Source organism: Rattus norvegicus, chromosome 15 (assembly GCF_036323735.1).
Source record: "Rattus norvegicus strain BN/NHsdMcwi chromosome 15, GRCr8, whole genome shotgun sequence".
Taxonomy (NCBI): Eukaryota; Metazoa; Chordata; class Mammalia; order Rodentia; family Muridae; genus Rattus; species Rattus norvegicus.
Genome location: NC_086033.1, coordinates 4,209,620 through 4,225,646, shown reverse-complemented (window position 1 = coordinate 4,225,646; position 16,027 = coordinate 4,209,620). Strand labels below are relative to the sequence as shown.

The 16,027-nt window shown below is 51.1% G+C and overlaps 1 protein-coding gene and 1 long non-coding RNA gene across 3 annotated transcripts in view; one reads left to right on the top strand and one right to left on the bottom strand.

Annotated features, from left to right (window-relative positions):
• Nucleotides 1-11,750: 11,750 nt before the first annotated feature.
• The window catches only part of Kcnk5 (potassium two pore domain channel subfamily K member 5), a 42,272-nt gene continuing 37,995 nt past the window's right edge, over nucleotides 11,751-16,027 (bottom strand). The window contains exon 5 of the mRNA NM_001039516.2: nucleotides 11,751-14,235. Within this exon, the coding sequence (NP_001034605.1) occupies nucleotides 13,358-14,235 (878 nt within the window). The 3' untranslated portion in view covers nucleotides 11,751-13,357. The remainder of the gene's footprint in view (nucleotides 14,236-16,027) is intronic.
• LOC134481913 (uncharacterized) lies at nucleotides 12,572-15,861 on the top strand. 2 transcript variants are annotated; one of them, XR_010057856.1, is made up of 3 exons: nucleotides 12,572-12,711; nucleotides 12,945-13,084; nucleotides 13,289-15,861. It is a non-coding gene; the product is annotated as an uncharacterized LOC134481913 (long non-coding RNA). The 2 variants fall into 2 exon arrangements; XR_010057855.1 differs by having other exon boundaries at nucleotides 12,945-13,857; nucleotides 13,991-15,861.

The following is a 16,027-nucleotide window of genomic DNA, read 5'->3' as shown; positions in this document are numbered from 1 at the left end:
GTTGCCGCCTGTCAGGGACCTGCGTCAGCACCTCCGGCGGCTAGAGGGAGCCTTGCTAGAGAAACTCCATCCGGCCTTACCTCGTGACTCATAGGCTCCCATTGTTCCATAGCCCTGCCACTCTCCCTCCGTGGGACGTGCGCATGCCCAGGTGGGGAGGGGGCAGCAGGAGTTTTCTGGTACCCTTTGTTTGCTGTGCTGCTCCACAGCTGTCCCCAGAGGTACAAGCTTCCTTGCCAAGTGTCAAGCCTGAGGCACTGAGTGCCAAGAAGGAGCGAAAACAATCTTAAAATACCCCCTCCCGACCTGCTGTGGAAACTCAGGGTCACACAGTTGAGTGAGACCTTTGAGATCAACTTGTCGACTTCTGCAATAGGTAAACACCTACTCTTAGGCTGAGCAACTTCAATGGCAGAAGACTCAGTACTTACTGTTGTGGCTAGAGTGCGAACTGAAAGTGCACCGCGGTTCTTTGCTGTAATAGGTTTTTGGTATTCCCTGTGGGGCAAGACTTTTGGGTATGCTAGGTCCTCTTGTATGTGTGGCAAACACTTCACTGAGCCATCTCCCCATCCCTTCCTACCTGACTTTTATATGACCATGCTATCTGCTCCTCTATAACTCAGTGTCATTAAAACTTTCCCCAGAGATCTCCAAGTACTGGTCAAAGTCTCTCTAACCCACCCCAAGTCTGTCCCCAGGCCATCAGTGACTATTGGCAGGGAACGGAACACACCGGGAGGGACCAAAGCACAGGCATGGGCCTCCCTGGGTCCCCTTCGCTTGGAGGACATCTCAGCAGCCATAGGCCCTTTGGCACTCTAGGATACTTCGACAGGCACTTGGCGTTCAACCTGAAGTACGGAAAGCAGAAGCCAGCCTCTCTCACGAGGGTCGCTTGTGACCACCACCACAGCATCTGCTTCCTGAAGAGCAGAACTGCAATGTAACCTTAAAAATCTATGATTCCATAGGCTGGCTTATGGAGAAATCCTATCCCATGGGTGGCTTAGCAGATCAAAGCACTTGCAGCCAAGCATGATGACGTTAGTCATCGTGTGGGTTGTTCCCTGACCTCCGCTCATCCCCGTGGCGCATGCGTGCTGCCTCCCACATACGCAAATAAACAGAAGGCAAAGATCCATAGTTCCAACTTCTCTACCTCCACCTCTCACTGTGCACTCAGACAGACATACAGACAGACAGACATAGACACACACACACATATATGAATAAAAGATCTTTTCCCTAAGTCCCCTTGTAAAGAGCCAAGTCCCCTGAGCTATACCATCCTAAGTTTGAGACTCTTCAATGATCTTCGAGATACAGCCAAGTAACTTTACCTGCTAGGGCCAGAGCTTTGCGTGAGACTCCGGATTCATCGGCATGGCAGATGGGTGTGCAGCAGGGTGTCCGATGGCATGACTGGTGCTACCATCCTGGTTCAGATGAGAGGATTCTGGGGTGGGACTGAAGGGCCTGACCTTTCGCTGTGGCCATGTCTGCCTAGCGTCATCAGTGTGTCACACCACAGCCATGGGCACCAAACGATCCAAACAGTCAATCCTTTTAAGCTGTTGAATGCCAACCATAGCGTCTTCCCGGGCTCATCAGGAAACACAGGTGTGTGTGGGGCACTGCCTTTTGCCTACAGTGTCGACACAGTGTCACTTGATCCTGGTGGAAAAATTGACCCAGCTTAATAATATATTTGTATAATTCAACTTCATTTTCGGAGACGGGATCTTGATACATATAGCCCAGGATGACCTTCCATTTATAATCCTACTTCAGCTTCCCAATGCTAAGATGACTGCCCGTGTCCAGTCTTGGTAGTATTTTGTAGCATAGTGTGCACACACTCGAGTATGCAAGTGTGCAAGCCCCTGGTTGTGCATGTATGTGGAAACGAGACGGACCTTCGCTGTCATTCCTCGTGTGCTAGCTACCTTGTGTTTGGAGGCAGGGCCTCTCACAGGCTAGGGAGGGATCCATTAGGCCACCTCAAGAATCTCCGTCTCCCAGTCCTGGGATTGCACTGATGAGCAATCACACAGTTTTCTTTTGAGGGGGCAGCTGGGGCTCAAACTCTAATCGGTCCTACCATCTGAGCTGCCTCTCAGCCCTGTGGTTTAGTTTTCTTTTATTCCATTCTCTTTTTCTCCGAGGGGCTAGTTTGATAGTCAGCTTACAAAACTTCTAAAAAGCAAACCATTCGGCTCCCGTGAGCTGACTTAAGTGGACTCCAGGCTCCCAGGTCTTTTTCCATGCAGTGAACTGTTGAGGGTAGAGATCTGAATTGAGGGGGGGGGAGAGAAAGAGAGGGAGAGAGAGAGACAGAGAGAGAGACAGAGAGAGAGACAGAGAGAGAGAGACAGAGAGAGACAGAGAAAGATATTGAGATTCTCCTTCCCCCTCAATCACCATCATCAGGTGTCCTAGGCAACTTCCATGAGACTCAACAAACACGGGTCATCTGCTCTGCGTGTGATGTCAACAGCCCTGACAGAGCAGCTCAGCTGGCCAGGGCTGCAGGTGAAGGACTCAGAGAATGAAGGGGTAAACAGGCGTTTCAATGCAGGGGGGAAACACAGGCAGGGTGGCTTGGCAGGGACATAGGAAACACAAATGCATGACCCCTGAGACCTCCAGCCAGGTGTTCCCAGGACTTGGGTATTTCTGTTCCTTCTCCTATTACTTCTTAATCAGGATCTCACTAAGCCAGAGCCCAGATAACCCTTAGTGTGATTGCGTGTGCGTGCGTGTGCGTGCGTGCGTGCGTGTGTGTGTGTGTGTGTGTGTACATGTGCGTGTGTGCGTGTGTGTGTGTGCGTGTGTATGTGTGTGCATGTGTGCGTGTGTGTGTGTGTGTGTGTGTGTGTACATGTGCGTGTGTGCACACTCCTACACAGCCAGAAGAGGGTGTCAGATCCTCCTAGAGCTGGAGTTACAGGCAATCCTGAACCACTAAACACAGGTGCTGGGAAGTGAACTTGTATCTTCTGGAAGATGAGTGTGTGCTTTAACCATAGAACCAATTTTCCAGCCCCAAACCACTTTATATTTTGAGACAGGGTCTCTTACTGAGCTGGGCTGACTGAGCACCAAGTCCTGTCTCTACCTGCCCAGCGCTGGGGTGACCGATGCACACTGCTGAGTCCGGCTTGTGTGAGTGTAGGGGATTTGAACTTAGGTCCTTGCTTGGACAGCAGCTGAGCTAGCTCCAGGATCCCCGGGTGGTCTCAGTCATCACTGCTAAGCTGGGCTGGGATGCTGGTTCTGACTCACTGGTTTCACACACTCTATGGAGCGTGGCTGTGACTTGTGGGAAGGTCACTGTCTCTGCGCACCCTTCCTTTGGAGCAGGTGAGTCGTGTCCCCCATGTAGAGTAGCAGATAATACCGGCTGGGACCGGTTTTCATCTGAGAAGCCAGGCTCTGCCTCTGCGGAGCTGTGTGACTTTGAGCCTCAGTTCTCCGTTGAGGATAATCACACCAGCCTCATGCAGTGTACCACAGTTGTTGGAGACAGAGCCTGAACCTTGGCAGCCCTAACAACCAAGGCTCAGCTCAGTCGTAAGTCTCTTTCCAGGAGACAAGTTTTCTTCTGGATGGCTGGCACCAGCCTGTTCCTTCTTCCAGCATAAAATTCCAATTTCTCGGGGACTGTTGTTTCAATAGTCAGATAGTGGGTAAGTATCTCTTTGGGATATCTTCGTTCATGCCAGCAAGGTAGCACATCATGTTGGGGGTTGAATAAGAACCTCCCCCCATAGGCTTACTTACTTGAATGTTTGCTCATCAGGGAGTGGCACTACTTAGAAGGATTAAGAGGTGTAACCTTGCTGGAGGAAGTACGGCACTGAATGGGGGACGGAAGTGGGCTTTGAGGTTTCCAAAGCCCCAGCCAGGTCCCACTGTCTCTCTCTTCCTGCCGCCTGCAGATCTGGAGGTAAAACTCTCAGCTCTTTCTCCAGCACCATGCCTGCCTAAGTACTGCCATGCTTCCTGCCCGTGATGATAGTGTACTAAACCTCTGAAACTCTATGCGAGTCCCAATTAAATGCTTGCCCTTGTAAGTGCATCTTTACCCGCACAGAAATGGCTGCCAGTCATCTGCCTAGATAATCACAGACTCCAGACCTCCCAACGCACTGGACAGATAACACAGAGGTCTGGAGAGCTGGAAGTAGATGGATCTTCAACATCTGACAAAAAGACGTTGGGCAGGAGTCTTGTCTCAGCTTTGCTGCGTCCAAGGACAGAGTTCTCCAGTCAGGGTAGCAGGTGCTCTTTGGGTCAGGTATAGCCGAAATCTGGTCCAACTTTGCAATTTTTAGAATGTGTGTGCATCTGTGTGTGCTACATGGGTTTATGTGCACCACGTGTTTGAAGGAGCCCTGGAAGGGCAGAAGAGGACATCAGATCCCCTGGAACTAGAATTACAGGTAATTCCGAGCCACCACGTGGATGCTGGGAGCAGAACCTGGGTCCTCTGCAAAATCAAGTGTTCTTAACCACTGAACAATCTTTCCAGCCCCACACCTCACCACTTTACATCTTACTGTAGCTTTACATTTTACGGTATTAGGTGCTGGGCTATCTCTGTACCTCAGAACCTTCTTTCTTGGCAGCCCAGCAGACAGCCATTTGCCTGGGATATCACAGCAAATGTCTCAGACCACAGACAGACTGTCTACCAAAGGTTTCTGAGCTGGCGGCTTGGTCCCTTGTGTAACTACGTTGAAGGTGATAGGATCTTTAAGAGGTGGAGTGTAAATTCACCTATTAGTCACCTGATGTAATTGTCGTCCTGGGGCTTATGCCTCAGTCTGCTAACCTAGGCCTAGTCTTGGAAGGGTCTAGCCTCTGTACCATCTAATCTGGGCCTAGAATGTTTTAAGCTTCTGAGACTTACTGCTCAATAACCTCACCCTTTCTCGTTCTTTTTTCAATCTCTGTGACTGGCTAGTTCAACTCAGTTGATCTCACTCAAACTCCTCTCCCACCTGACTTATTCAGTCTGGTTTTTCTCTCAACCTCTGACCTGCTCTGCTTGGCCTCAAACTAACTCTATTAGTTCTAATCTTCTGGCTCCTTTTCATTTGCTTGCTCATTCTGTCTTTACCTGTGTCTACTTGGTTCTCTCTTCAACTTGTCTCTGTAGAACTCTCCTGGTAAACCAGCCTCCTTCTCCCTCTCTGCCGCTCTATTCTCCCTCTGAACTCTACTGTAGTCTCCACACACACACCATTTTATTCCTGGACTGCACTCTCTTCCTCCTGTGCTGTCCCTCTCTCCCTTAAGTAGCTTCCCTTTCTCCTCTCTTCTTCAGAGAGGCCGGCATATCCTAGTCTGTCAAATCTTTCTCTGATTTATTACTTGGTCTGCCACTCTCAAACATGGGTGTTTCCTTTTACAAACTAATTTGACCTTCATTCTTTGGGATTAAAGGGGCATGTTAAGGGCTGAACCACACCCCCAGTTGGTAGAGTCCTTGGCTAACATGTGTAAAGCCCTGGATTCAGTGCAGACACTCTTTAAACTGCCAGGTAGCAAGCACAAGGGCAGAAGATAGAGGCAGGAGACTCAGCAGGTCAAGGTCACCCTTAACCCTTAGCTCAATGGTGGTTCAAAGCCAACCTTGTTTCAAAAAATAAAATAAAAATCAAGTTCAGCTTTCTCGGCTCTCTCTCTCTCTCTCTCTCTCTCTCTCTCTCTCTCTCTCTCCTTCTCTCCCTTCTTCCCTCTTCTCGTGGGATGCTACCACCTTGAAGCCCTCACCAGAAGGATCCCATGCCATCACTATGCTCTGAGATTCCCCCAGCACTGAGGTGAATAAGCCTCTGTCTTTATAAAGTACTCCCATCTCAGGCATTTTGTTGTAGCAACACAAAACAGATTAAAACACAGACTCACTACAGCAACTGTCATTTATTTCCTGGTAAGTCTGCAATTTATAGGATGGCTGGCTATGTCCTTTTGAAACATTGCCTAGGGCTGGGGTGATCAAGATGTTGTCTAGTTTGGCCGTGTGGTCACACGACTGAAGTTGGGCTTCTTTACTGCTTGAGTCTCAAGGTACTTGGATTTCTTATATTGTGATCTCCCCCCAGAGCACAGAAGCATCAGGTCCAAAAGCGACTGGAATCACCTCTCGTTTATAGACCCAAACAGCCCAGGTGAGCTGGGATATGGTTCAGTTTTAGAGCTCCTCTCGCCAGAACTGAGAACCAAGCAACCACGGGGGCTTCTTTTGTAGGTGGAAGGAGCCGGTTCTCATTGCTAACAAGTCAGCAGTGGGAAGATGCTTATCTGAGGCCATCTGACCAGTATAGGGTGTTCTATCCATCACAAGTGGAAGAAGATAAGGGATGATTTCCCTGGGGCTTCTCAAGCACTGGAAATAGGCACTGGTGGGTGAAAGAAGCCCTTGTCCTTCAGAGAAACCAGCCTGAGGGCAATGCTGGACGACAGCTTCACAGAAGTGACCTGGCAGGATGAACCCAGCATGACTGGTTCAAAAGTGTAACTCCAGACTGGGAAGATGGTTCAGCAGTTAAGAGCTCTTGGGGAGGATCTAAGTTCTGTTTCTAACACCATATTGGGTGGTTCCCATTGCTTGGAACTCCAACTCCTGGGGGCTCTGACAACATCTGGTCTCCTTATCTGTCCTTACCTCTCTCTCTCTCTCTCTCTCTCTCTCTCTGTCTCTCTCTGTGTGTCTCTCTCCCTCTGTGTCTCTCTCTGTCTCTGTCTCTCTCTCTCTCTCTCACACACACACACACAGAGAAAGAGAGAGAGAGAGGTACAAATTTAAACAATGTTTTAGAAGTTTATCTCTGCTGCTTCTTCGCTTTCCTCCATTCTCACCCCCACCTCCCTGTCTGTCTGCTACTTCTGACCATCCACCCCCCCCCACACACACACCCCAGATCCTGCCTGAGGCCTTGCTCTCCAGGGCCCCAAACCAAAGTATCAGATTTCCTAATTTGTAAAAGGCCCTTCCGTTGGGCTGTAAAACACTACACCTGTCTGCTTTAATTTGTTGAGCAATCTCCCACATAGGTGTGAAAGGGCTCTGTAAACCAGGAGACCGTACAGCTCTGCTGGGCTAACAGGAGGAGATAGTCCAGGCTGGAAGGATGGCAGGAAAGGAAGCATTGGGGGGCCATGGTCTCTGTTCCTAATCACCTGGGAACACAGAGAGGTAAAGATAAGGAGATGTTAGCAGCAGCAGTGCTCTTGGGCAGGAGTTGGGTGTGCTGTGTGTCCTGGTCCTGCCCTCTAGACTCAGGTGACTTGGCATAAGATGAGGTGATTCATCGGGCCACCTCAGTCTGCCACTAGGTCCCTCAAGTTCATCCACCTGGCTTTGTTGGGACTTGCCCTCGTGGAGCAAGATTTGCCCCTGCTTTGGCCTCTGCTTCAGGAATAGAGGGACAGAATTGCCAATGAGACACATGGGACTTAGGGGGGGGTAGGGGGGACCTTCACCCTGCATTTTTCAATACCAGGGAGCAGAGCCCATCTCCATGTCCAGACCTTGGTGGGAATACACACAAGAGTAACCCAGTCTTTGAATACCAACAGCGAGTGGTTCTTTGCTGGGGAGAAGGCATAAGAGCCGGAGACAGGGAGCTTGAACGGGTCACAGCAATTTGAACAGAGGTGATTTCCTAAGGGGACAGTGCCACATGGGAAAGGCACCCATCCAGACTCAGGGAGGGCTGACTGGTTGGTGCAGAAAGGTGATAGCAGGTGGCCCCTGAGAAAATAAAGGCAGGTGAAGATGTGGGTCATGAATAACATGAACGCAGTGGAGACTCAGACTAGCACCTGGGACCTGGGTTTCAAAATTGGAAATCTGGGCAGTAGGTAAAGACACTTGCTGCCAAGAGTGATCCCCTGAGTTTGATCACCAGAACACACATAACAAAAAGATGTCTGTGTCCAGGGGTTGGGGATTTAGTTCAGTGGTAGAGCGCTTGCCTAGCAAACGCAAGGCCCTGGGTTCAGTCCCCAGCTCCGAAAAAAAGATGTCTGTGTCCACTCAGTTGTCCTGACTTCAAGTACAGTAGGGTTGCCCTCCTTACCAAATAAGTGGGTTTGTTTGTCTGTTTTGAAGCAGGGACAACTTGTTATTCCAATATGGAGAGAAGATGGGCAGAGCAGAGACCAAACTTCTGGTGCCCCCAAAGAGAGGCTGTTTTTGCTGGAGACCTCTCCCAGGGCCATCTGCCAAACCTGCCCACTGTTTTCTCAGATGGTAGCCTTGGCTTCAGAACCGTCCCAAGCAACCCTACCCTTGCCAGACCCATTCTAGGATAAGGTGACACCCAAGCAGGTTTTTTATAGTCCTCCTGAACAATGGCATGGCGACTCTTCTGGGGTCTCACAGGAAGGTAGAGAGGCAGCTGGGATAGTTGTTCTCTCCATTTCTGGCCTCCCTTCCCCCTCAGACTGCAGACTCCTTGAAGGTCAGAGCTTCAGCCACCTCCAACAGATTTTGAGGGTGTCTCCCCATATCAGATTCAGAACTGCCAGAGGGCGGTGCGAGGGACAGGAATGCAAGCCTGGGCAGGTGTTTTCTGCCACCTCATAGTTGTTTGAACTTGGGGAAAATTACTTTCTTCTGCTTCTTCATTTGTAAAACGGAGTTAATAACATGTTAGGATTAAAAGCCACAGATAAAAGGGATCTTGAGGCTTTTTAACGTGGTGCATGCTGGTTAATGCAAGAACTCACAGCTCTACAGAGCAGAGAGCAAGGACCATGTAGTACTCAGCCACAGAGGAGACAGCTACAGCATAACCCCTCCCCCAAGGCTCAGGAAACATCACGGAAGAGGGGGCAGAGAGATTGTAAGGGCCGGAGGTCCGGGAGAACTGGGGCAAGCGGCATCTTCTGGATGGACACGACAGGGCCAGTGCACTCAGGGACACAACAACAGTGCAAGATCAATTGGGCCAACCTTCCAGCATGGGTGGGGGATGGATCCACCAGCCCCCGGCCCCAACTAAGGAGCTGTTGACAAAAAAATCTGATGACTAAAAAGGAAGCAGTCAGTTTTCTTTACAGGTGTGGCCCCTGGTAGGACTTCCTCTGCTCCCCCACCCACCCACCCATTTGTAAAAATTGGACTTAATAGGTTATTAAAGAAAATGAGGATGTGAACTTGGGAGAGGTGGGGAGGAATAGGGGGTCAATATAATTAAAATTGTTAAATGCATGCCTGGGGTTCTCAAAGAATAAAATCCTATTTTTGCTTTGTTCCGTTTTTGCTCTTAAGTTCTAGGAGCTAGGGAGAAGGCTCGGCAGTCATACTGCTCTTGTAGAGGACCTGAGTTCAGATCCCGGCACATATACCACGCAGCTCCAAGCCACCTGTAACTCCAGCTGCAAGAGACGTGATACCCTCTTCTGGGCTTCTCAGGTACCTGCGCACATGTGCGCCCATACACAGTTGTACGCATAATCTAAAATTAGAAGTCTTAGAGAGAAAAACAAACAAGGAAAGGTATGGATTCACCCATGGGAAGGTGCCCTGTGAAGGACAGACAGACACCATTCTCACTCCCTGGATGCAGGGCCATTTGTCAGTCCCACGCCTAGCTGCACCGGAACTGAGCACAGAGCAGGTGACCAGTTAACAGTGGCTGCAGAGCAGTCTGTGCAATGACACTGATGGAGAGAGGAGAGCTATCTCAGGCTAGGCTGGAAGGCGTCTGGAGGCAGCAGAACCTAAAGGAACAGCACCATGGACTTCCACTGAGTCTATTGATCTCTCCCCTCTGGAACGCTGCCCCAGGCTATGGCTAATTCTGTGGCTTCAGTGGTGGGTTGTGCCAGCCAGAATGCCCAGGGATTTCCAAGCCAGGGCCCAGCTCACTGCTTCCTCCCCCTCCCCCCTGCAGCATCCCCTTTCTCAGTCCAAGACCTCTTAGGGAGTTGGGGAGCCTGGCCAGGGGGTCTGCTGTAACTGTTATCCAGCCTCTCCTACCTCAGAAAGCTCCAGATTAAGCTCAGTCTTTAAGACTAAGCCTTCTTCAATGTGTGTTGGTGCCCAGTGCCCCCTTCAGCTCTGTCCCCAAAAGCCACTCCCCAACTCCCATCTCCGCTGCTGCCCAGCAACTGGTGTGGTTGGGGCTGTGCTGTTTTAAACAGCAACCGGCAGAGTGTGTGAAGCAACCTGATGCTAAATAAAGGGCGTGGGCGTTGGGATGCTGTTATCTTAAGGTCAAACTGGGAAGCCACAGAGCTATGCGTGAGTGCACTTGTGTGGGAGGGCGTGAGGGAGGAGAGGAGAGAAGACAGGGACAGGTAGTCAGGAAAGATCTCCAATTCCACTGGACGTTGTTTCCAGGGCCTCTGAGGGACACCCAAATCTCAGGGTTCCTAATAGAAATGGCACAGTGCTGAGAAGATGGCTCAGTGGGTTAAAAGTGTTGTACTCTCCATCTGTCTGTGGACCATGCCCTCATGAAAGACGTTCATTCGAGGATGCCCCTGCTTTGGCCCCCTGAGTACTGCGATCACAGGTGTGAACGGGCCCAACCAGGGACATTTAAGACTGGTCTGTGTGTGCCCACGCGCATGCCTGCTTGCTCTCTCATGAAATCAAGCACGTATGCCGGGGTAGGTCAGGACTTTTCCGGAGTAGTTCTCTTTCCTCCCTTGCTTTTAAGGCAGGATCTCACTATTCTTGCCACTGTGCATAAAGTTTCCTGCTTCCAACTCCAAACTTACTCTAGGACTGCTTGCTGGGGCTCTAGACACCTCATGTGGCTTTTTGAGTGTGCACCGGGGACACTGCAGTCAGGGCCACTTCCAAATGTTACCCGTGAGTCATCTTTCCGCTCACAGGTTTTAAAACAGGGTGCTTTACGCCCTGGCTCTGTTTTCTGCTTCCGAACCCCTCGAGTTGGGAAAAGTTCTGATTCACCCAGCTGGAGATGTAAGGTCCTTCCAGTGATGTCAGAACAATCAAAAAACCCACTAGCCATTTTCTCATAGCAGCATGTCGGCTGTGTTACTGGCTGGGAACCGTGCTATCCGGGTTCAAAGCCTGCGTCTCCATTTTTACTGTCTACAAAACTCTGTGCCTCAGACACCTGTCTGCCTCCTGCTCAGTTTGCTTCTATCATCTTAGCAAGGCAAAAGTGTTACTGTGTGTTTTATTGAGTGTAAAATCTGTGCCACTGCCATCCTACCTGACCTGACTAGCCTTAATTGTCGAATTGACACTTCTATCTGATGGGAGAGTCTCCACTGAGGAATGATTGGCCTAGATCAGATTGGCCTGTGGGCATAGCTGTGGAAGACTGTTTTGATTACAGTTCATGAAGAGTTCAGCCCACTGTGGGCAGCACCATCCCTAGGCAGTGGTCCTGGGCTGTGCAAAAAACTCAGCTAAGCATGAGGCTGGAATGAGTCATAAACCGAGTCAGCCAATGATGGTCTTTATAGTTCCTGCCTCCAGGTTCTTGCCCTGGCTTGATGATGGAAATATAAGCCAAATAGCTTTCCCTCGGGTTGCTTTGGGGCAGAATATTGTCACGGCATCAGGTAAGCGAGAAGAACATCTCCTTTGCCCTGCTCCTAGATGTTCTTTGCTTTTTCTTCCTTAATCTCCACTTCAGCTCTATACTGATCCTTCTGACCTACTGACATCAGTCTGTCCTGAATCTTCCTTGCCCACCCCTCACTCCCACCTTGCTTCCACCCCAAACATACCACGCACCAATCGGGCTTGTTCATGTGTTTTATTGTAAAAAAAAATGTTAAAATAAATTACACCTGTCTTCACCACCAGTACATGCATACAGTGTGGTTACTATGGCTCCGGGACATTCAGCTTAGGACATCTCACAGGAGCCAGGCTCTTTCTCCCACCCCGAGGCCGGTGTGGCCTATGCAACCGCTTTGAGGATGGCGGACGTATGGACACACACCTCTCACTGTCATAACGTGGGGGCTCTGGCCCTATTACGCCCCTTGGCAAACGAACAGGGCAAGGGGAGGGGCTGAGGCAGGTAATCAGCTGAGCTGGGAACTCCATATCTCCTGCCCCACACCTGAGACCTGCGGCTGTCTCTCTCTCCCTCGCTAGACAAAGGACAAGCTGAGTTGGGAGGACAACAGAGTGCCCGACAGACAGACCTCCATCCCAACGGCAGGGACCCTGTTCTTTACTGGCTCTGGGTATAAAAAAAAAAAAAAGACAGTTCGTTAAAAAAATATTAATAACAAAAAAAGCATTTAGGCCAGAGTGGGCTGGTTGAAGGCTGAGCATCAAGCACTTATACGGCAGCTAGTTCCCAGCCGCTAGGAGCTGGACCAGTAAGATTCACATTTTCCTTTCTCCCCAGCCAGGATGCGCACGCACACATGCCCACTGGCACCTGCGCATGCTCACACCACACAGTGGCTGGAGGCAGGGGAGGGGCTCAATTCACAGTTCCGTGAGCCGAGAGCAGTTTGGCCTCACTCTACAGGCCCCGTTAAAGTGGAGGGGCGGGGGGGGGGGGCAGTGAGGGATCTCTACAAAATGAGACGGTGGGCTGGGAGTGTGGGCGCCTAGGCTGGGGCGGAGGGGCCTGCACCTCATTACTGAGCTCTCTGACCACACCCGGAGCTTCTATCTTTCTCCTGCACTTTCAGGGCCTAGGAGACCTTTGGCCTGCTGTTGCTCTTCAGAGGGGATCCGAGGTGAGCGTGGCTCCACATACGAGATACACATGTCCCCTCTCCCACGGCCCCTGCCCTGAGGTTTGCAGTAAGGGGCTTGCTGGGAGGTGATGAACAGGTGGGCAAGTAGGCCCTGCTACTGCTGGGGTACTAAGGTGCCCCAAACCCCCATCATGTCTGTGCCTTCCCAGAACACCCGAGAACCGCATGCTAACCCCTTGGGTCTTACAAGCTCCTCCTCCTCCTCCTTCCAGATGTCTAGTTTAGTGCCGGGCACAAGGGCTTTGCCCATTAACACTGGTGAACTCAGCTGAGGCTCTTGGCCTCAGAGAACCGTAAGACAGTCAACCGAACGATGGGGGAAGGCTTCAGCAGCAAACACAGGACCTCCAGGGTGAGTGTTGAGGTCTACATGTAGGCCTCTGAGTCAGCAGATACTCCAGCCGGGAAGGCCCAGGACAGCAGCCTCCTCACTGGGCCACAGAATGGAGGCCTGTCCTGGGCCAACACTGCATCCCATGGAAGCAACCAACTGGAGAGGACAGAAGGAAAGGCAGGTCCCTGGCTCCTCATCTCATTTCCAGAGCCTTCTCCCCAGGGTCTGGCCATCGTAGGACATCCCTTGTGAGAGGAAGCCACTGGAAAGCAGCTGGGAGCCAGGCCCGCCTCACGTGCCCCTGGGGCTGTCTGCCTTGTTGTACTCGTTCATCAGCTTCTCATAAGGCACAGAGAGCTCTGACTCAGTGCTGGTGAAGGTGGACTCATCCGATGAAGGGAATTCACCCGTGCTGCTCGAGGGCACCTCAGTCATGGGCCCCGGCTGAGGCTGCTCCTTTGAGGTCAGGTTGTCCTCCACGGAAGACTTAGAGGTCTCCTCATCAGAGAGGCCGGTTTCTTCGTTCTCAAAGGTGATGTTGGCGTTTTGGAAAATGAGCGGGTGGTAGTCCAGGGCTTCCCACGGCTCACCCTCCTCGCTGATACGGTCCAGTTGGTTAATAAACACTTCGGAGGTTGGGTAACCTTCCTTGGGGGTCTGTGCCGCAGCGTCCTCACCAAGTGGCCTTGACACGTGTCCTTTGTTTCTTAGAGTCTGAGATACCTCTTCCAAACTGGGCACTCGATTCTTGGAATAGACCACCAAAGGTGCCAGGGATGCAGGGATGCTGGGTAAGCCATCCCCGCCTTGAGCTCCCAGCCCGTGTCCGGGTCCTGGGACCCTCTCCCCACCCCCACTTGTTTTCATTGCCTTCTTCCCAATCTGTTTGATGAGGTCATTATAGGTCTCCTCCTTTTTGGATAGGAAGCTGAAGATGTTGACGTCCTTGGAAGCCGTACTTCCGGCCATCTGCAGGGCCTTCCGGGAGTGTGGGGAGCTCTCGAAGGATTCCTTCCGCCGCCTCCTCCTCTTCTTGATGGCTTTGTGTACTTCCACAAACATGCTCACCTTCCAGTTGACAAAGAGGGACAGCCAAGCCAGCCCCAGGTAGATCCAAAGCTCTACAAAGTAGCGGTAGAGGGCGTGGTAGTTGGCACTGGGGTTCACACCTGTAAAGACAAGAAGCCCAGAGGGTCAGCAATGGCCGAAGCCGTGCTGTCTGATATAACACCATGCAGCGCCCAGGTTCAAAAGAGGGCCTAGGAGCCAGGCACGGTGGTATATACCTTTAATCCCAACATTCGGGAGACAGGGGCAGGTAGATATCTGTGACTTTTGAGGCCAGCCTGGTCTACAAAGTGAGTCTAGGATAGCCAGGGCTGTGAACACAGAGAAACCCTGCCTCAGGGAAGGAAGGACCTGGGAAATCAACTGCTCAGGAGGTAAAAGTGCTTGTAAGACAAGGACTTGAGTTTCACCATCAGAACCCACCTAAGGGCTGCAGTTGCCTTAACGGCTAAGAGCACTGGTTGTTCTCCCAGATGGACCCCGGTTTGACTCCCAGCACCATATGGCTACTTACAAGCATCGGTAACTCTAGTTCCAAGAGCTCTGACACCCTCTTTCTGGCCTCTTTGTGACACCGGGCACACATGTGGCACACAGATACACATGCAGGCAAAACATGCATACACTTTTTTTTTCTAAAGAATCCACATAAAAGACCCAACATAATAGAATGAGGTTTAATTCCGGTGCTGGGGTGTTGAAGAGGGGGTGCTTACTGCCCAATCGCCTCGTCTAATAGGTGAGCCCCCAGCTAACAAGAATCTGTCTCAAAACAAACAAACAAACAAACAAAACAAAAAAACCCAAGGTTAGATGGCTTTTAAACAATGACACCTGGCGTTGACTTTACATATCTAAGCAGGCACTCACGCATGCACGCACGCACTCGAGGCCTAGAACGTCCTCACCTATCTCCTTCCTAAAGGACTGTGGCTCTAGCCCACCTTTGAGCCGCAGTTTCTCCAACTGCACAAAGTCAGAACCAAGGTTACTTAAGGGGTGAGGGGAGTTAAAGGGGCTCTTTGGGGCGACTGTTTATTGAATGACCAGCTTGCGAGCGTGCATATTTCTGCTCCGTTTTCTGTTCCTCTCAGAGAGTGAGTGCATCAAGGCAGTTAAAAACGGAATAAAAACTCAACATTGGGGGTGCTGACGGCCTCGGCTCCGGGGAGGGACTAACATTGGGGGTGCTGGCAGCCTCAGGCCCGGGGAGGGACTAACAGATTTACTGTGAATGATGCCGTGGTTGGGTCGAGATGACCCAGGAAGCACTGACTTGGCAAGAACCACTCTAAACTGTCTTTACCCTCCTCCAAGGTGGAACCCGCCTCCCTGTGTCAGCCGTCTTCAGCATAGCCCTCTCTCTGGTTGTCCTCAGTGGCCCCACTCTCTGTATGCCCCTCTGTGACTACATGCTCCAGAAGTCATTCCCGTCCTCGCCTCACAACTCCTGAGGTCCCTTTCTTTTCTAGAATTAGGTAAGATTCCCTTCACAGTCAGTCAGGCGACATGGCTCAATGGGCTGAAGGGGCTTGCTGCCAGGTCTGAGGACCTGAGTTTGCTCCCAGGATACACACACACACACACACACACACACACACACACACACACACACACGGGGTGAAAGGAGAGAGAACCAACTCCTAAAAACTGTCCCCTGACCTCCACATACGCTAAACCCCAATGTACAAATAAATAAAACAGATAAGCAAAAGTAACTGTAAAAACTATCCTCTGTAGCTTCTTCATTTGTATCCTGCCTTCCACGGTGGCAAGTAAGGGAAGGGAAGGGCTTGGAGGGGGAAACCTCCAGCCCTCATTATAACCTTCCCAGGAGCCAGACGCCAGACGCCCTGACTTAGGAGGTGCCCTGCTCCGAAGGCAATACTGCCC